The sequence below is a fragment of the Thrips palmi genome, unplaced genomic scaffold (genome assembly GCF_012932325.1).
Source record: "Thrips palmi isolate BJ-2018 unplaced genomic scaffold, TpBJ-2018v1 HiC_scaffold_19, whole genome shotgun sequence".
NCBI lineage: Eukaryota > Metazoa > Arthropoda > Insecta > Thysanoptera > Thripidae > Thrips > Thrips palmi.
Window position 1 is genome coordinate 11,133,378 of NW_023144628.1, and position 18,755 is coordinate 11,152,132.

Below are 18,755 nucleotides of genomic sequence, written 5' to 3' on the forward strand. Positions count from 1 at the left end.
CAACAACAAACATATCAAGGACGACTCGAGTTTCTATCAATTAACTTTTCCTCGAAAATTATGATAAACTCGCTTTTCCACCTTCCAAAGGACTTTTACACCATTATTTAATATCGCGCTCTGTCACTTTTACTTTCGAAACAGTTGGCATTAGTTTACTTTTATTTTTACACTGTTGAAATGTTTCCTTTAAAAAAATACAAATTTTAGGCAAATTAATATTATAATTGTTTTTATTAATATGGCGACGGAAGATGAGTTCCAGTCCAATATTAGTCTTAATAACAATATAGATTGGAATGTGCACCATGAAGTTCAACTTTTACTTGCATTGATGGGCCATAAACCCGTGGGTAAGTCTATTTTGTCCTGAGCTGAGTCTTGCCGGTGTCTGTGGCCTGTCATTTCGAATTCTAGGATATAACATTAAAACTTGTGCTCATTGTTACTCTATGAAATCATTTTGCCTGTTCTACATTTGGGATGAACATTCCCCTTGATTTGTTTGGTCCATTGGTTGAAGTACAGCGGGCGGTCTACGACGCCCCCTAACCTTGGGTATCATTGACTGTCTCTCGGTCCGACAGCATTTTCCGCTCGATTTCAGTCCAGTATAAATAGAACGGTTACATTTCCTTGATGTAGTTTATCTGCTGGAAAGAGTTTCATTCATTACTGCCTCGAACTGATAAATTTACACCACATATTTTTTTAAGGAAAGGGGCAGTCCCACTAATCAACTAATAGTGTCCTTGTATTATACACTAACATGTTGCTTTGAATAAGTTGATGTCTGATTTTCCCTATATTGGAAATTTACTATCCTGCTTTGCATATGTCATGTTTCAGGTGTTGCCAAGCATTTTCACATGGCTTGCATACTAGAAAAGTTTTCATCGGCTGTTAAAAGAGTTGATATTTCTTCTCAAGTCATATGGGATCGGCTTGATACTATGTACGACATGCAAGCATTGGTAAGTACTTTTTATCAATATTTTCCATTTTTTTTTTTTCTTCAAACAACATTTTTTGGCATGTTTGGTATTTTGTTTTCCAGGAAGGAACAGAAGCCTTGCCATTCCCCAATGAACCTGAAGATTTTGCTCTGCCATCATCTCAATTTGGCCAATTGCTTGCTGAGAGAAAAACTGTTAAAATGCCTCCGCCACGAGCTCCATCTCCTCCACCAGACACATCTAAAAGAGATGATCCTAAAGAAATCAAAAAAGAACCTGGAAAGGAAACTACTGTTAAAAAAGAGATTAAGGAAGCTGCTAAGAAACCAGAGGAGAAAAAAGCTAATGTCCGTGATAATAAAAAAGAATCTAAAGAAGAAACCAAGAAAGACAAGAGACTTTCAAAAGATCCTACAGAAATCAAGAAAGAAAAAGAACTTGTGAAAGGAAAGGAAGGTGCTAAAGAGCTAAGACTACCAAAACGATCATCTATCATCAGAGATGATGAGGATTCGTCTGGTGAGTTACTAGACCTTAAATTAATTTATCTAGTAGTTTAAATGAGGAAGTGGATTCCTTTTCTATCAGGTATCATTCCCACAGCCTACTAATGAGTAATTTAATTTGACCATTCTTTTTTTTTACAGTAAGTTCAACTGGTTCTGCCAAAAAGAGTCGAGATAACTCAGATACAGATGATGCTGTCAGCACTCCAAAACGTGGTCCAAATAGCAGTGCAAATAACCAGCCCGCCAATGGCAAAGGAAAGCGACAGACTCGGCTATCACAAGCCAAAGTTAGTGACGATTCGGGGTCTAATAAATCGGTCAGTCCATTAACAGTATCATCACCTGCTACCAAACGGCGTAGACAAGTGTAATTCCTTAAATTTTATTTTCAATTAGATCTTATGATGTACTGGTTAAGGGGAACATTTTGTTTTGTTTGTACAATTTGACGCTGGCTTTTTGCCATTGGTTTGTAAATTTGTCACTGGGGGGAACATTCTTTAATAAAGGAGCCTGTCAGGTTCTTTGGATCTCAATTGAAACTTACTTAACTTGCTATGTGCACTGTGTAGGTTAAATTTTTGTCAAATCCCTGAGTTACTAAGTGACTTCTAAAACACCTTTCTGTTGCTTGAGTAATTAAACTTTTTTCATGTATTTTGTTGTAACAATTTTGTTATTCTATTCCCTTTCCAAGGATGAGGAACCAATAATGAGAAATTTAAGGCCTTATCTGTGTTAAAAGTTCCACTTTTTAATGTTAACACAAAAGAAAGAAACATTGACATAAGCTCTTGTACATCAATTATTGACACCCTGTATGTGTGCAATTAATATTCAAAAACAGGGAAAAGAAAAATAACATTCACACTTTAACAGGATTGTACATTTACATAGTATGCACAACAATAAAACTGACCATTATATCTATCAACCATAAAACATGATTTCAAATTAAATCAAAGTATTTTAAAATGTCAACAACAGAAAGCACTTATGTCACAGAACAGCATAAAAAATGGTAACTGGACTACTTCCATATAACAATCATGATAATTAGAACGGTCCTAACAAATAGTACGATGACAAGTTCATTCTGCAGCCGTCTACAAAATGTAATGCAAGGAACGTCTTGAAAACAACTCAAAGAAGTCTACCCCTAATCAAAACAAAAGGTGTCATCATTCGTGTCTGAATGAACAACTGCATAAGTGAGCCAACCCTTTTTCTCCAAGATGAGAAAAAAGTTGATGCTCATTGCAGGACAACTGCAAGAACCATCTACAAATTAATTTCAATACTGCAAAACTACTGTTATTCCTTCGTCCTAGCTCATAGAGGTAATTCAAATGACCAAAACATGTTTCAAAAACCTGGGTAACAGTTCTTGCTTCAAGCTTACGGGTTACAATTCATAATAAACAGAATCATTAAAGAACATTCAACTAGACAAAATGGCAAAGAAGCAAGTGTGCTGGAATGTTTGAAACAGTATCACAAAACAAGACCAAATTGGATGATTACTACACACATAAACTTCACGTTAAAGAAGAGCAACAAATTTGGACCTCCCATCTAAGGCCATGAAACAGTGAAAGACTCTCCTGTAATTTGAAAGCAACAATACCACATTCTCATTGATGAAAACAATATTCACATTCTGAACACTACACAGTTTCATAGATACACAACACAAACGAAGAATAATTCAAATAATTAAGTTCACTCGTTCCACATCAAATGTGCCTAGTTATCTTTTAACACCCCCCCAAAAAAAAGCCTTTAAAAAAAGACAATCTGCACTTTGAGGCAGCTCACATTCAAAGATGAAAATAATAAGATAAACTTGCCAGATATGTATATATATATATGACTTACAAATTACAGGGCAAATAAGCACAGAAACAAGCAATTGTTTAAAAAATTTCAGTCCATTTGTTGACAAATAAATAGAATAGTTTTCTCAGACCAGAGACCACAAACAGAAGCTCAAAAAACTAAGATCACAAAAATTACTTCTGATAATTCTTCCAGCCCCTAAACTTTGGCCAGATATGATATGGGGCTGCAAGATGTTCATTTATTTGCAGAACAGTAATGAACAAAGGAACTTACCACATTACCAGTTAACCGGGATCTTGAAATCATAGCACTTGCAGACCCAAATTGAGCAACAAACTGAAGATACCCTGATCCACAGGATACATAGAATAAAATGATTGACCATGTGATGCCAAATTCATATTTGTGCAGCAAACAGGAGACACATCCAAGCCTTTGCAAAATGGCTGGACAAGGCACTTCACAAAACAAAAGTAGCTCAAATATCCCATTTTGCCATGCTACACAATAGAAGAACCTCTTAATAATACTAATAAAGAAATGCCACTCCTCAAACATTGAAAGCTAGCATAAATTGCATTAAGCACAAAAATTTATGCAAGTCTTGTAATACTGTTCACAACTAAACAGTCAAAAGATTTGTTGCATGAATGTAACTTCGCATTTGCCAAACATTTAATTATCACTGCCATAGATTGGTAGCTAAAGTATGACCTAGAGATGGTTGACTTTGGGGTATCGATTGTGGCGCCATACCCAAGGGTTGGTTAGAAGTCGCCCAAGGATTACCAGCGGAGCTTTGCATTCCAAAAGCTTGCTGAGAAACATTACTTCCTGTTCCAGATAAATTCAACATATTCATCTGCTGTGGGAGCTGAAAGAAAAATAAATACAGTATTAATTAATAGAATGTTTGTAAGAGCTGATAATTTCCACAATTTAAACTCCATTCAAAGTTGATCAGTTCTAAGTGAAAATGCAGCATTAGCACAAAATAGCTTGGAGTATAGCGTGCATCAAATTCTGCCAAAACAAACCCATAGATCTACACACTACTTATATACATACCTGTGGCAGTACAATTGAGTTACTTCCTCCCAAATCCAGTAGATTAACATTACCCAAATCATGCTCCTAAAACAAATGATTGTTCAAACTACAAAACTAATAGAAAAGACAAAATAAAGTATCATGCTCTTTTAAATTTATCCAACAAAGATAGGAAAAAGATAAGGAAAAAAGAAAAGAAAGGTTAAAAATTGAAAAGAAAAACACAAAGAAGAAACATTGTAACAACAACATGCATTGCTTCTTAGCAAGATATATTATGTTATTTTTCTATTGTTCATTTAAGTTCATACAAAGTTAGCAAACTAAAAACGTGCAACCGAGTTATTCTTATCGAGCAACATTTACCTGGTTCAATGGGTTTGGGGTGGGCACATTATTTTGTGGCATTGCTGTCATATTAAAGAATGGGTTAGAAGTCATATTTGGTATGGCACCAGCAGGAGGCATCATTCCAGCTTGATTTCCCGGGGGACCAAAGACACCATTCTAAAAAAAAAAAATCACAATATATACATTAAAGTCAGAATTTAATAAATGAACCTCACGATGACTTTTTTACTGACACACACTAAGAATAATGAAAACTTACTTGAGTGCCATTGGCAGCCGTAGGCATTTGCTGTCCCATCATCATCCCATTGGACATTGGATAATTCATTCCCATAGCAGGAGCAGAAACTGCACCAAACCCAGACATACTTTGGGCTGGGAAGACTGGGGGATAAAGACTTAAGTAAGTGTCTGACTTTCAGAAATTCTAAACAATTCCACTGAAAGCACCATCTTACCACCAAAAGATTGCGGTGCAGGAACCTGCGCGGGGGGAGTTCCTGAGGCAGGCACACTTGAGTACAGTGCTAAAATAGAGTCTTTGGTAAGTTGTTTTTTCTCTTGAGCAGTCGCAGCTGGTTGGTTGAAAAAACTATTTTCCTCAGCAGATCTCTTGCTGTCTACAGTACCCACTGTTTCTGCCTTAGGGGTCTCTGTAGTCTGGACCCCATTATTTGCATGTCCTGCAGCAGGGGGTGCACTCAGGAAGCCAGAAAATATGTCATCACCCTTGTTAGGTGGTGAAGAACTTCCAGTGGGCGTATCTAAAATGTTTTGAAAAAAACAGGTCAGCCTATGCAGGAAAACAATCAAACAACTTTCACGTAGCAAAAAAGTTCCAATATGTGTATACATCACTCTTACCAAGGCCAAGTAAGTCCAGAGTAGCACTGGATGGTGCAGAGCTGGGCGCAGGTATGGCAGTTACAGTGCTACTCCCCAGAGTACGCGAAGGTTTTGGACTGGCAGAGCTTTTTGGCTTAGGAAGAGGAGCCGGGATCTCAGATGTTGAAGAGTGACTTGCAGGGGATGAAGTTAAGTTTCTTCCTAATTGAGGTGTGCTTGACTTGCTCTCTTTGCGGCGGCGTCTTGCCTGTTCCTCTTCTTCAATTTCCTTGTCCCAGTTTACCTGAGACAAAATTTTGGATCAAAATCCACATTTAATATCACAACTATTGCCCTGGCTGGTAACTATGAAGTCACACGACTATACCTTAGGAATTACTGGTGGAACCCATTCGCGGGCAATGTACTTCTTCTGTTCGTATTTAGCACGGACAAAGGCTTCCAAAGGAGAATCTGTTTGAGGTCGTCTAAAATTGTCTGGCAGATTTGCTTCATAGACTGCACGAGCCCTGCTATTTCCCATCTGTTGCAGACTCTGGAAGAGATTTGAAGTAATGTTAAAAACAAACTTAAATTTGATTCAGAACTGTAAAAGTGAAGCTTACCACCACTTGCTCTGGGGTCCAGGTGTCGAGGTTGACGGATTTAACTTTAGAAATGTGCACCCCCAGATTACGGTGAATTCCAGCACAGCGAATGCAGAGGAAGATGCCAAGATTCCAAGATGCCCACCTTGGACCTACAGAAAGTACAAGGATAAAACGTAGAGATCCAAATAAAATTTGCCAACAAAAATTCATTTTCAAGAGAAATTCAAAAGCAAAATACTGATGAAAACAATACTAAGTTTTTCTGTAAGTCGAGACACTTGACAGCTGGTGCACATTTGACAAATTGCATTGAGGTGGTTATAAGTGAGAGCTTCTCCCATTGAAATGGTGACAATTGTTTTCCAAATAAAGAACGGAAAAGATTTGGCATGTGCAGCGATGGATATGGCGTTTGACAGAGACTTGCTACATGGCAGTCAAATTCTTGTCACCTACCCTTGGCATCACAATCCACGCAATATTTGTTGTCCTCGTCCCGTAGCATTTCATTTAGGAGTTGCTGACATTTATCTTGGACGGCTTTTAGCCTATCCTTCTCAGATTTCGAACTCATCTTTCCAAAAGTTTCACGAGAAGATGAGTTAAAGGGCTTGAAGTGTTCGTTTGGTTTTGGGGCGTCAAGCAAGGTACTCGCTAACCCTTGTCTTGTTGCCGTCGACACAACACAATGGCGACCGAAGTCCTCACGTCTCGTAATGCAATGAATGCCTTATCGTGACTAGATGCGGTTCATTCGACGGAGATACTCGCGTGCAAATTTCTAAACGAACAACTACAATAACAGCGCCAAAGGGCCGATGGTACGACCTAAAACAACAACCCTAAAAGATTTGGAATTTTGGAAACCATTGTTGGCATCCCCTGTTGTCACCTGTCTAGTCTCGATCCAGTTTCGATCGCTCGCTCGATCGCTCGATCGCTCCGGTCGCCCCGCCGATCAACTTGTCCCTAGAGAACGCACCCACCGACGCGCTTTAATTTCAAACTTTCAAATAACCTCAAGCCGCGTTTTTGTTGCGACGTAGACGCAACGATTTCTTTACCTAACGTGAAGTTGGTGTATGTGACATTTGAGATCGTTGATGGATTCACCGTACCGTACTTGGCACCTGGTTGGCTCGACCATCAAATTGTATCTCACTCGCCCGCCTTTGTATTGTGGAGCTTGAAGATTCATTTTGAAGCCTGTGTATCAGGTAACTTTGAGTTGTTTTGATTCTGTTTCCTTCATTTTTACCAATGGCAACCTTCCGCAAATGCAGTTTACTGGTCAAAATCTAAAAGACCGTTAACCTTACGTATACCTTGATACGCTTGGTTACTCAACAGCCAGATACTTTTCTGTTAATTGACGTCTATTCTGAGGTTATGTTGATTTTAACAAAGTCATAACTTTGCAGTTTGTACCTTTGACAGCTGGAAATGGCGTCAGCAGTCGACAGCTTCAATAAATTGCCAATGTGTCGGGACTTTTGCCGCCTTTGCCTTGAAGAGGAAGATGATCAGTTTTTCTGGGACATATTCCAGGCTGTCGATGATGCTGGTGTCAATTTAAGATTGGTCGAAAAAATTATAGCTTGTCTAGATATTATGGTAAGACTCTTGAAGTATTTTTCCAGTCCCTATGACTTTGACTTACGTTCACCTCATTTGTTTCATGATGACAAACTTTTGTTGTGACAGGTACTTATTGACGATGGCATTCCACACAAAATATGTGGCAAATGCATGACAGTTGTGCGATCCTTCTTTGAGTTTCGGAAACAATGCAAACTTAATGATGCCTCACTGAGAAGATGTTTCATCACTGCTAATAATGAAAACTTGGTAAGTTGTTAATGTCCTATTCTCATTTTCAACTATTTCAATCGTTCAGCCTTTTCCTCTGTATTTCTGCATGTGCTCCTTCACAGCTAGATCTTTCAAGAATCTCACTTTCAACTTTTCATGGAAGTCTTTCATTTCAGGGTGGCTGCAACAACCTTCTCAAGTCATGCTTGTATCAGGGTCAAAACAATGACAGATCTTTTAGTGGTTACATAGATTCTACTTGACTGAAGATTTCTTTCTGATAAGAAGATATCTCCTCCCATTTCTTATTTTGCAATGGAATGGATAGAAATAATGTCATAGATTTTTATTTTCTCAAATGACAGAAGATTTCTGACACAGGTTCCAGCAGCCACCCTGTGCTATGACTGTAATTTATCGTTGTTTGGAATTGTGTGTTTCAGCATACTGAAAGAATAGGTATAAATAACTCCTCCGAGTTGAGTCCTAGAGGGGTAAATGAGTCTCCAAAACAGTGTGACCAAGCAGCATTTCCATGCACAGAGGGGTCAAATGATTCACTGTCTGTCACACAAGATGTCTCAAAAGCAGTTCAGATTCCCTCCATTAAGCAATTAGAAGATGAGTGGTCAGATGATGAGCCAAGTGCAACAAGTACTGTATTTCAAGGAGACTCCATTGAATTGAGGCTTGGAGAAACACAAGATGTCTCAAATGCCGTTCAGAATCCCTTCCTAAAGCAATTAGAAGATGAGTGGTCGGATGATGACCACAGTGCTACAAGTACTGTATTACAAGAAGACACAATCATGGAATCACCTTGGAGACAAGAGGACCTCATTGCTAAAGGAAATGGCAGCTGTTTGGTTACAAGTATTGGAAATCTTGATCCAGATAAGAAGCTTCCTGAGAAGTGTGGTATCGATTCAGTTACCACTGCTGAGGAAAGGAAAGAAAGAGAAGTTTTGGAATCATCAGATTTTATTAGCGGTCAAGTTTCAACAGACAAAAATTTCATTGAAAAATCTGTCTTGATGTCGACAAATGAAGATAGTAGAAACAATCAGGCATGTCAGATTGAAGACAAAAACATGTCAGCACCAAATGATGGCACCAGTACTTTAAATGAGACTGCTGCAGTCGCAGAGGAAATGTAAGTCGATTAATCTTGATTCAATTTTGTGCTCAATTTCAACATGTTTACCTCATTTTTATCTTTTCTTAGATTGGGACGAAGGGCTTCCCGCAGTGTAAAGGGCAAATGGGTTTGCAGTACGTGCAACAAGAATTATACAACGCTTAGAGCTCTAAAGAAGCATATTCTTACCCACTATTCTGGTCAGTTCATATGCTCTGAATGTCCAGCTTCCTTTGAAAATGAGGAGGCATTAAGTATACACAAAGCCAAGCATTCCACTTCATCTCTTTATCTTGGTTATTCATGTGAGCATTGTTTTAAGATGTATCGTTTGAAATCTATGTTGGAGCAACACATCACCACAGAGCATATGCTCCCAAATGATTGGTGAGTAGGTAACTATTAATCTTCAACTTTTTCACTTGGTAAGAAATTGATGCATTAACTCTTCCTTTCTCATTCAGTGTCACTATACCAGGGAAATTCCTTGAGAAATGTGGAAAATGTGGAAAGAACTTTTCTTCTTCGACTGAAATGGAAGCCCATGACGATTCATGTGGCGATATGTCCATCCATTCTGAGGATGACTCATCAGATGCGGCTTCCATCGAACATTTAACTAAATCAAAGGAGTGTACTCTGTGCAAATTAAATTTTGAGAACATGCCTCAATTGACCTTCCATTTGAAGAAAATTCATAATATACAGCCATCATTTAGATGTGAGGTATGTGCAAAAGTGTTTGATACTTACCCAAAGTTATCAGATCACAGAAGCAAAGTACATATAGTGAAACATTCCTGTGAGTATTGTAAGAAAAAATTTAGAGAAAAATCAAAACTAAGACGTCATATTAAATTACACGAAGAGGATCAGCTTTATCAATGCAATTTATGTAGCAAGTCCTTCAGAACCATAGGAACCCTACAGTCACATCAAAAGACTCATACCAAACCTTTTCAATGTGGCGATTGTACTAAAAAATTTCGTAATAGATACCAATTAAACTTGCATAAAAATGCTACACATCGAGGCATCAAAGATTTCATGTGTGACCGTTGCGGTGAAAAATTCATTTGCAAAACCCGTCTTAAACAGCATGTATCTAACTCAATGAAACATAATTTAGAGTGTGATATTTGTGGAGAAATGTTCTGCGTTAAGCAAAAATTTCAGAGGCATGTTAAATGCCATGACTCAACAAATCTATATCTTTGTAAGAAGTGTGATGCAAAATTTCTTTCTAGTCAAGGTTTATGTTCACATATGAGGTTACAACATCCTCCCTTATAATTTTGTATCTTGAAATTTATTGTGCTAAGCCCGTACTGAATGAATGTGATTGAACAATTAATGTTCTTGACAACTACCGAATTAACATTTAAAAACTAATATTTGTAATACAGTAATCTGTGTAAAATTAAGGTAACTATTTTATCTTGTCACTGTTAAACACAAACAACCTTTTTCTTTTGTATTTTTGTCAGAATTACATATTTTAAAGTTTCCTTCCTGAAGTACTGGACTGCTGCTTTTATTTCTGCAATGATTACTTTAAAATGTACACACTTTCCCTGTCTGAGAAGACATCCCAAACTTCAAATCTTATCTACTGAGTCCGAGGGTTTTTATTTTGTACTAACCATGTCTCCACAAATTGTTTGCTTTAGTGCACCTTTCAAGTTCTGAGTGATGTCACTGTTGGCCACAATGACAGCTGAGGATAGTTTATCGCATTTTGGCATGGTTGTAGGTTTCAGTTTTCTTGGCGGCTGTTGCCTGTGTCCAAGCTGAGTTCCTAAAATAAGTTGACGATGGAATGGCTTAGGTATTGTATGACCATCATACTGAAGACCTGTTCACAATTTTTCGTGCGTAAATTAATTTTTTCATGCTACCAATTTTTTAGACCTTTTTGCATACAGTTTAACTGAATTGATGAAAAATTGTTCTTACATGTAGAAGATTTGAAGGCAGGGAAATGGAAGAAGGGACCTCCTTCAAATGGAGTAGAAAGAGCCATTTCAGAGGCCGAACTATTTTGATGGCCGTTTCCAATGTTTTCCTTAACATTTCTCAGAGCAGTGCCCATGAAAATACTTGATGTAACATCCTTTGCTAAGGCCTCTGGTAGATTTGAAGCAAGTTCTGTAAGAAAAAAGTTTCAATGATAGTTCAAAGCAGATTTATGGTGCACAGGTGCTGGTCTTCATACCTGAGATACTGTTGATCAGGTCAGCAGGAGCTTGTATGGGCTGGCGTGCCTTCACTCTTTGTTCATGTTCTTCAAACTTTTTCATGAAATCAAGGGTTCTCATAGAAATTTGTTTCTCATTCAAAACTCCTGAAAAAGCATCCTTTGAAGTCTCTCAAGACCATTTAAATTTCATTCAAGATTATTATTATCATTACAAATACAATCTGGATTGTTAATTCTTACGCAAATTGTGAGAACTAGCTAATATCCTATTGCAATTCTTGTAGTCTTGAACAACTGGATTGTCTCGCATATCCAGCTCGATAAGAGATGGTATGGCTGAAAGAACTGCTTGAATTTTAGTGATATCACTCAGGTTGTTGCTTGCAACCAGAAGGGTCCTCATTTTTTCGAGACCAACAAGATCTTCCAAAGATGTGATGTTGTTGCCTTGAATGTTCAATACTTGTAAAGACTGCTGTTGACAAGAGCACAAGTAAACATTTAGAGTGATTATGTCACTATAATCCATGGGAAAGTGGCTCAAACAGTTAGACTTATTTACCCCTAAAGCAGCAATAGAACGAGGGTCAAATATAATTTCTTCCCCTGGACATAAACTTTGGTGCTCTATATGCAACTCCTGTAAACAGCTTTGATTTTCCAATCCCTCTACCACTGAGATAGAGTTATTCCCCAAGTACCTGTAATAAGGGTGTTACATTTGACTGAAATGTTTTTACCTAGTGCCTGCAATCGCATACTAGCACTTACAACTTCTGAAGTGAGACCAGTCTCTCAAATCCTTCAATTTTGTTTAATTTATTTCTTTGCAAGTATAGATGAGTCAGCTGTGATGCAAAGTCCAAACCCTCTATTTTCAGTAGCTGATTGTTTTGCAAAAATAAAACCTTCAAGTTTTGACAAACAGATATGTCACCCTGGTACAAATTGAAAATATTACATAAGGTGAGTGAAATTTTTATCTCGTTTGTTTTACATAAAAGAAAGGACCTACAATTGAATCAATGTACTGATCATTTAAATATAAATGTGTAAGTCTTCTTGCATGTTCCTTCAAATCCTTCCCATGTTTAGGAGCATTTTGAGAACCCTTCCTTGATATGTATTGCAACGTCACTCGAACCATTTTCCACTTGTTATTAGAAATTAGGAAAAAACTGTGGTTGTCATAGAAACACACATGCGTGGCTAAACCCAGTCAGGTCTTGCTTAACACTGATCATTTAAAGATGTTCCATTTTGTGTTCAGTCTCTGCGAAGCTCAGAGTTTTTAAAAGAAATAGTTTTGCTCAATTTTGCTTAAAACAATCATTGTTTGACGTCTCCATGGTTCGATTTTTGCCACTTCAAATGGAACGACGAAAAAAAAATTACGTGTCACCAACTTTAGAACAAGGGACTTGGGCTGCTTGTCGCTGTATTTTACTCGTTTCGGGCCCACAGCTGAGACGGCATCGGGCCCACCTTTCTGTCAAAAACATGATGCTATCTATTCAAGAGTGTTTGATCTTGATACTTTTCCAAGAGAAGTACCAGTTTTTTGGTAGGAGGTTGAGAAGATTGACTCTCCGCCTTGTACGCTCGCTCTTCCTTCTTTAAAGTCCCGGTCAGTGTGCTTGGGGCTTCCGGTCATCGTGCCGAGTCGAGTCCGTCCGTCGCAACCGCACGTTCACGTTTTGTGTTATTTACACCAGTAGTGCATCGTCGTAGGGTGACGTTTTTGCGAAACATGGCCAAGACAACCACGGCAACTCAAAAGGTAAGATTTCTAACAGACTCGTTTCTTTAGTTCGGCCACTGGCAACCTCCTGTGGGGAGGAAATGAACTTCGCACGCGTCTCGCCGAGTGCCAAGCACCCATGGCTGAGAGGTTAGGAGTTGTTGTTGCCTTGTGTGTGTATACAATAGCATTTCTCTGTACCACATTTCTTGGGTTGACGATCACCGATCGCGGCAGCCAGTTCTTGGGCTCTTTGCTTGGACCTCGTATGGAACCGTGTGGCGGTGGGTAGATGTGCTTTGGCGAATGCCGAGTAGACTCTTACGACAGCACAGTTCCTAGACCTCCTTGGACTCGCATTTACCGATCGTCTTTCGACTTGGGATTTTGCTGGAAATACTCTCGCTTGTTCTTGACCCTCCTCTCGATTGGTTCTGATTCGATGTGAGCCATGGCCATTGCCTGTGACAGTCCTCCTTGCATCATCTCTTGCAAGGCTGACTCATGATCAGCCTAGGCTGTATCCAGTTCAGGGTTCAGGAAATTCACACTTACCTCTTTACTGGTTACAGATTTTGGAGGGAATGCTTTGCACTTACTCCCCACTTTACCGTTGTCCCCACATATAAAGTGTGGATTTCCTTACCTTGGTTCAAACCCATTGTATTGTCGATGAATTAATTCTTGAAAGTGCCCTTAATTATGTAAACATTCTCCAAATGAAATATATTTTTTTCTAAATAGTTCACGCTGAATATATATGATCAGGTGTCAGGAGCCGATTGCTCCCATACTTTGGGATCTTAAAGACCATTTAAAGAAAGAATTTTCGGCACCCACAGTTCGTGCTAAAAGTCACTACAACGCCCTAAAATGAAAGTTCAAGGTCAGGGCCGGCCCGTTTTGGCCAAGCCGTCGGACGGCGGCCAGTGGCCAGTCAGTCGGGTCACACGGCGAAAGTGCGTGTGTCACTTCGAGTTGTCACTCCTAGTGTTGCTAGGTCACTAGGCCGTTGGCATTGCCACCGCGGGTCATACCGAAATCCACCCCACCACTGTTTGGGCAAACCTAAACAGTAAGGAAATCAACTTCGCAAACTGCACGATCTTGCGGAATCCGTGTTTTCCTACCCTCTTCTCGTTCCTTTGTTTCTGTTTCTGAGGGTGGCTCACTCATCCCTGGTGCACCTTGCCTGGGTCTGCGCTTGCTCTGGCAAGCCTTTGGGAACTGTGGCGACTCCTCGGGTGTAAAGGTCAGGCGTGCCTGGCTCCAGTTGAGCCTCCAAACTTCTAGTGGGCCTCTAGCCAGCTTCTTGTGCGACTGTCGTACTTGCTCGTCTGCGCCTAGTGAGTTCCCCAATGTCGTTAAGTCTAGCGAGGGCAAGCGAGCGAGTTGCCTCTTCAGAGTCTCTCGCAATGCCAGAAGGCCGCTTCCGAGCACCGTCTCGATGACCCTCCTAGCCAGCCCCACTGAGCTTGTACGCGGGCGCGGGCACTTGCAAGATGTCCTAGGGTATTTGTGCTCCACCCCCAAAAACAAAAACAACGAAACGAGGAAAGGATAGGCTCGGATGGTCAGAGGTCCTGCGGTGTGGCAGGGGTAATGGTGTACCGCACGGTGCTGTGGGTCCTTGGAAAGCCTCTTCTGATCCAATATATTTCATTTTCAATTTTTAATAGGCTGGGAAAATTCATAAGACCTTTTCAAACTAAAACAATTACCATGGCAAATTGTAATTTCTGCTCTTAAATTTTTTCGTCGGGAACTAAGAATCATCTGCTTTCATGGACGTTCTTTGAAGTTAAATTTTTTGGTCAAGTTTATGAAAATTGGTCAATTTTCAACTTTCATTTTAGGGCGTTGTAGTGACTTTCAGCACGAACTGTGGGTGCCGAAAATTCTTTTTTAAGGTGGTCTTTAAGATCCCGAAGTACGGGAGCAATCGGCTCCTGACACCTGAAAACGTTCCCTTGTTAGTTGCCATTTGTACTACTTTAGTTTTGTTTTGTATAGATCATAGGTGTTCCTGTTTTTTGTCATTTTTATGCTCCTTTTTTATAATTACTGTTAAGACCTTGGCATGAACCATTTAGTTTGGTCTCTGGTGCTATAATATTGATCTATCTATTTTAGAATAATTTTATTTTGGTTTCAGGTTCAAGAGTACAAAGACACCCTCAAAACTAAGGTATTTAATCCCACTTCTTACACACAATTGTTTTCACCATGAATGTTAAATTAATTTGTATTATTTCCTTGCTTTAGGCTGAAGACTTGATATTAAATGGATTCCCTGAAAAAATAGTTAAACTAAATGAACTCCTGGAAACATCTCTGTTTGTCCCTTTGGATCTCGGCAGTGTCCATCAGAAGTTAAACATTCCTATCCCTGACCCAGTTCATATCAACAGGTAAAATATCAGAATGCATAATGCATTGTCACTTTCAGTTGTTTTTATTTTTAATCTCTCTTCTTATTTTCCAGTAACTCTGACCATGCAGCATCTAAAAAAAGGAAATTGGACAATGCCAAGTCCGAAAATGAAGTTAATGAAGTTGATGTTGGCACCAAAGTCATGTTGCTGACTTCAGGGCCGGTCCCTTGTAATTCCAAGCTAACAGAACTGATAGGTATTGTGAAGCCTCACATCAAGGAATTAGTTGCAGATTCTAATTTGGTAAGCCACATTCTCTTTCTAAAACTTTGTTGTAAATTGCTCTATTAATAACTGTTTTTCTTCTATTCTAGTTGAAAATGTGGGTTTCGTTCATGATTCCCAAAATTGAAGATGGAAACAATTTTGGAGTGTCCATTCAGGAAGACACCCTTGCTGAAATTCAGTCTGTAGAATCAGAGGCTGCTGCTTTCTTTGACCAGATCTCTCGTTACTATGTGTCTCGAGCCAAACTTATTTCAAAGGTGATTGTTGACTTCGCTAACATTAACATGATAATTTTCTTTCCAAGGATTAAAAGAAGCATAATCTTCATTTTATTTGTTTTCAGGTGGCCAAATATCCTCACATTGAAGACTACCGGCGATCGGTGCAGGAAATGGATGAAAAAGAATATTTGAGCCTTTGGTTGGTTTTGTGTGAAGTGCGTAACCGTTACAGTACTCTTCATGATATTGTCACCAAGAACATTGACAAGATTAAAAAGCCAAGATCAACCAATTCAGTATCTCTGTACTGAAAAGTTGATCTCTTTGTTTGGCTTAGTGTCCCAAACTTGAAATTGGTCGATTGTGATTTTTGTCCCTTTCCTTGTATCTCCAAGTTTAGCGGAATTGGTAGACCTCCACTGGTTGGACATCTCCAATACCGTCAATATATTTGTAGAAAAGCTTGTTGCAGTTTCTTATTACTACCGGAGTGTGACTGAAGCCGTAACCTTGTTTTACTTTGTTTTAACATCATTCTCCCACTATTTTTTTTTTCTCTCTTTCCCCTTTTTATTTATCTTTATCAATAGGACCTGTAGTCTTGACCTACAACTATGTCATAGACTCAATCTTACTCTTGACATAATAACTGTATTGTTTATGTTCCTTGTCAATCCATTATTCTGCATGGTGGTTTGTGGGTGTGCAGATGACATGCAATTTAAAGCAGCCTAGTCATGAAGGATCATACACTCATGTCATAGTTTGAACATGATAGCATTTGCTGCCCTCAAGTTAACTGCTAGAACTTGCATGGTTTTCACTCACTCACATTTTTTAAGCAGTCGAAATTTTGTGGTGTTTCTATTTAAATTTTCTTTTGCAATAAAATGACTGGTAGCTTCAGTTACTGCTCTTCTGTTTCCTCTAACAAAGGAAGGAGTTTCATTCCAAGAAAATTCAGTTGGTTCTTGGTTTGTTGCCCACCTGGAATTTTATCAAAATTCTAGATTGTTGTCTGCTGTATGGATAACACACAGAGGCCTCATAAATTGTGATCCCATGATGTATCCATTGATCATTGTTTCCTGTAATGGTTTTACCTTTAAGGTTGGTTAGCATGTACCCTATAAATTTTTATTTTTTTGCCCCCATGTGCATTTTTGTTAATTTTGCAGCCCTGTGAAATGTTGTTTCCGCCAATTCTATATTTATTGAAGAGTTAGACGTGGGCTATTCCAAAGCAAAGTCTGAGGGTGGGTGTACTTATAGATCTGTTCTGTATCAAGTTCTTATGCACTAATTTGTGAATTTTTGGAAACACCTTTCACCTTAGTAATGCAGTGTTCTCTTGAACTCTGTTGCTAGCAAATCAGTTAGATGGTGCTCTTTGGTACGCCGTGAATTGTTCTAAACAAAATTTACCTGTATAAAATAAACATGAAATTTGTAAAAACAAATCACCTTCTTTTCCCATCTTTAGTAGTTCTGAAGGAAGTCTTTTGAGGGAAGGAAGAAAATGCGTTGCTTTGTTACCATTTGGGGGAAAAGAGAATGGTGTTGCGCCTGTCAGGTAGTCCATCCCATTCTCCAGGCCCGATTCACTCCAGTTTGCTTCAATTCATACAGGGCTTTTCTGGTAATAGGAAGGCCCGGCGGAAGGAGGCAGCAAGAAAACTGATTTATTTTTAGATCTTGTGAGCCGGTCTGCTAGTGGATTCTATGCTGTCCACTTCAGTACATCTCGCCGCATTGTCAAAGAGGCGATTTTTTAAAAAACATTAAAACAATGTGTGTCAGTCACATCTGGGTTGCTATAAGTCTCGAAAACTTTGAAAACCTGAAAAAGTCAGTTAATTTGAAGACTGTCAGAAGTTAGGGAAAATAAAATGGACAAACGGAAATAAGTGGCACAAATTCCAACGCAGTCACTTGACTCCTATTTTATTCGTAAAACTCATCATTTATTATACCCGACTGCTGCAAAAGGTATCCAAAAAGTCAGGGGAAAACTGGGGAAAAAAGGTCTGAGAGTCAGGGGAAATGAAAATTTCTTATTTGTGCCAACCCTGCACAGCTGCGAGGTGCTCCGGTGGGACGGGACGACAGGACCCTAGTCCAATGGGGCCGGTGGGCCTCTGCACAGCGTGACGTCACCGTTGGACTTCCCTCCGCGGTGAACCCCGGCACCAGCAGGCGTCATTCTGGGTAATTCTAGTCCAGCTTGAGGGGTGAGCTCAGCGAGCTGGTTCCCAACAGCGCGTTTGCTTTCTCGCTCGTACTCATGGGCGTGGGGTAGGCATGCGAGAGAGAGAGAGCGACGAAACTGTTCGGAGTCAGCCTGTAGCCAGTGTGTCGCGAGGACGTGGTCGCGAGTCCTTTGGGACGCAACGTGCGTGTGTGTCTGCCGGCCGGCTGATGCCGAGAGTCGTTTACGTCGCTCTGTCTCCTTCCCACTCATGGGACGTTCCGTATACGGGCGAGAGAGAATGCGACCCTCGGAATCAGTCTACTGCGTCTTCGGGGAATGAGATGACGCTGCTTCAGGCTTTGCTTGACCCTCTCCTTGCCTGCGCGTCGCGCACCGTGGGAGGAGGATCGGGCCCACGGCGTCCCTGTGGGTCGCTGTCAGGTTGACAGTGTCACAGCACAGTGTCAGCGGCGACCCCCCGCGTCACAGTCACCGCTACACTGTTACACAGCTCGCAGCCCTTGGTCGGGACGCCATAGTACAGTGGGCCAGAAGACCGGTGGAGGCGGCCAAAATGTCGGACGCGTTTTGAGCTCGAGTCGCTAAATGGGACTCGAACCGAACGTGTGACCCCACCAATGGATT

The 18,755-nt window shown here is 39.9% G+C and overlaps 5 protein-coding genes across 8 annotated transcripts; 3 read left to right on the forward strand and 2 right to left on the reverse strand.

The window, feature by feature from the left end:
• The first annotated feature begins 93 nt into the window (after window positions 1-93).
• LOC117646435 (MRG/MORF4L-binding protein) lies at window positions 94-2,122 on the forward strand. Its single transcript, XM_034387359.1, has 4 exons — window positions 94-353; window positions 850-974; window positions 1,058-1,475; window positions 1,604-2,122. The coding sequence occupies exons 1-4, from the start codon at window positions 242-244 to the stop codon at window positions 1,834-1,836; spliced, it is 888 nt and encodes a 295-aa protein (XP_034243250.1). The 5' UTR covers window positions 94-241; the 3' UTR covers window positions 1,837-2,122.
• Window positions 2,123-2,199: 77 nt separating this feature from the next.
• On the reverse strand, window positions 2,200-7,018 carry LOC117646433 (stromal membrane-associated protein 1). Of its 2 annotated transcripts, XM_034387354.1 has the most exons (9): window positions 6,601-7,018; window positions 6,160-6,293; window positions 5,922-6,089; window positions 5,573-5,837; window positions 5,167-5,472; window positions 4,968-5,092; window positions 4,724-4,864; window positions 4,376-4,441; window positions 2,200-4,181 (listed from the first exon to the last, which is right to left on the reverse strand). In XM_034387354.1, the coding sequence occupies exons 1-9, from the start codon at window positions 6,716-6,718 to the stop codon at window positions 3,990-3,992; spliced, it is 1,515 nt and encodes a 504-aa protein (XP_034243245.1). In that variant the 5' UTR covers window positions 6,719-7,018; the 3' UTR covers window positions 2,200-3,989. The 2 variants fall into 2 exon arrangements, with proteins under 2 accessions (XP_034243245.1, XP_034243246.1); XM_034387355.1 differs by lacking the exon at window positions 4,376-4,441 and having other exon boundaries at window positions 3,990-4,181.
• A 129-nt stretch (window positions 7,019-7,147) lies between these two features.
• Window positions 7,148-10,611, forward strand: LOC117646431 (zinc finger protein 266-like). Of its 2 annotated transcripts, none has more exons than XM_034387351.1 (6): window positions 7,148-7,361; window positions 7,566-7,758; window positions 7,849-7,992; window positions 8,400-9,109; window positions 9,182-9,481; window positions 9,559-10,611. In XM_034387351.1, the coding sequence occupies exons 2-6, from the start codon at window positions 7,588-7,590 to the stop codon at window positions 10,385-10,387; spliced, it is 2,154 nt and encodes a 717-aa protein (XP_034243242.1). In that variant the 5' UTR covers window positions 7,148-7,361; window positions 7,566-7,587; the 3' UTR covers window positions 10,388-10,611. The 2 variants fall into 2 exon arrangements, with proteins under 2 accessions (XP_034243242.1, XP_034243243.1); XM_034387352.1 differs by having other exon boundaries at window positions 7,582-7,758.
• Window positions 10,612-10,693: 82 nt separating this feature from the next.
• LOC117646434 (protein phosphatase 1 regulatory subunit 42-like) lies at window positions 10,694-12,790 on the reverse strand. 2 transcript variants are annotated; one of them, XM_034387358.1, is made up of 7 exons: window positions 12,310-12,790; window positions 12,066-12,232; window positions 11,857-11,995; window positions 11,535-11,766; window positions 11,310-11,438; window positions 11,051-11,242; window positions 10,694-10,949 (listed from the first exon to the last, which is right to left on the reverse strand). In XM_034387358.1, the coding sequence occupies exons 1-7, from the start codon at window positions 12,439-12,441 to the stop codon at window positions 10,723-10,725; spliced, it is 1,218 nt and encodes a 405-aa protein (XP_034243249.1). In that variant the 5' UTR covers window positions 12,442-12,790; the 3' UTR covers window positions 10,694-10,722. The 2 variants fall into 2 exon arrangements, with proteins under 2 accessions (XP_034243249.1, XP_034243248.1); XM_034387357.1 differs by having other exon boundaries at window positions 11,535-11,769.
• A 127-nt stretch (window positions 12,791-12,917) lies between these two features.
• On the forward strand, window positions 12,918-17,073 carry LOC117646436 (proteasome activator complex subunit 3). The gene is made up of 6 exons (XM_034387360.1): window positions 12,918-13,074; window positions 15,191-15,223; window positions 15,301-15,446; window positions 15,521-15,713; window positions 15,785-15,955; window positions 16,042-17,073. The coding sequence occupies exons 1-6, from the start codon at window positions 13,045-13,047 to the stop codon at window positions 16,228-16,230; spliced, it is 762 nt and encodes a 253-aa protein (XP_034243251.1). The 5' UTR covers window positions 12,918-13,044; the 3' UTR covers window positions 16,231-17,073.
• The last annotated feature ends 1,682 nt before the right edge of the window (window positions 17,074-18,755 follow it).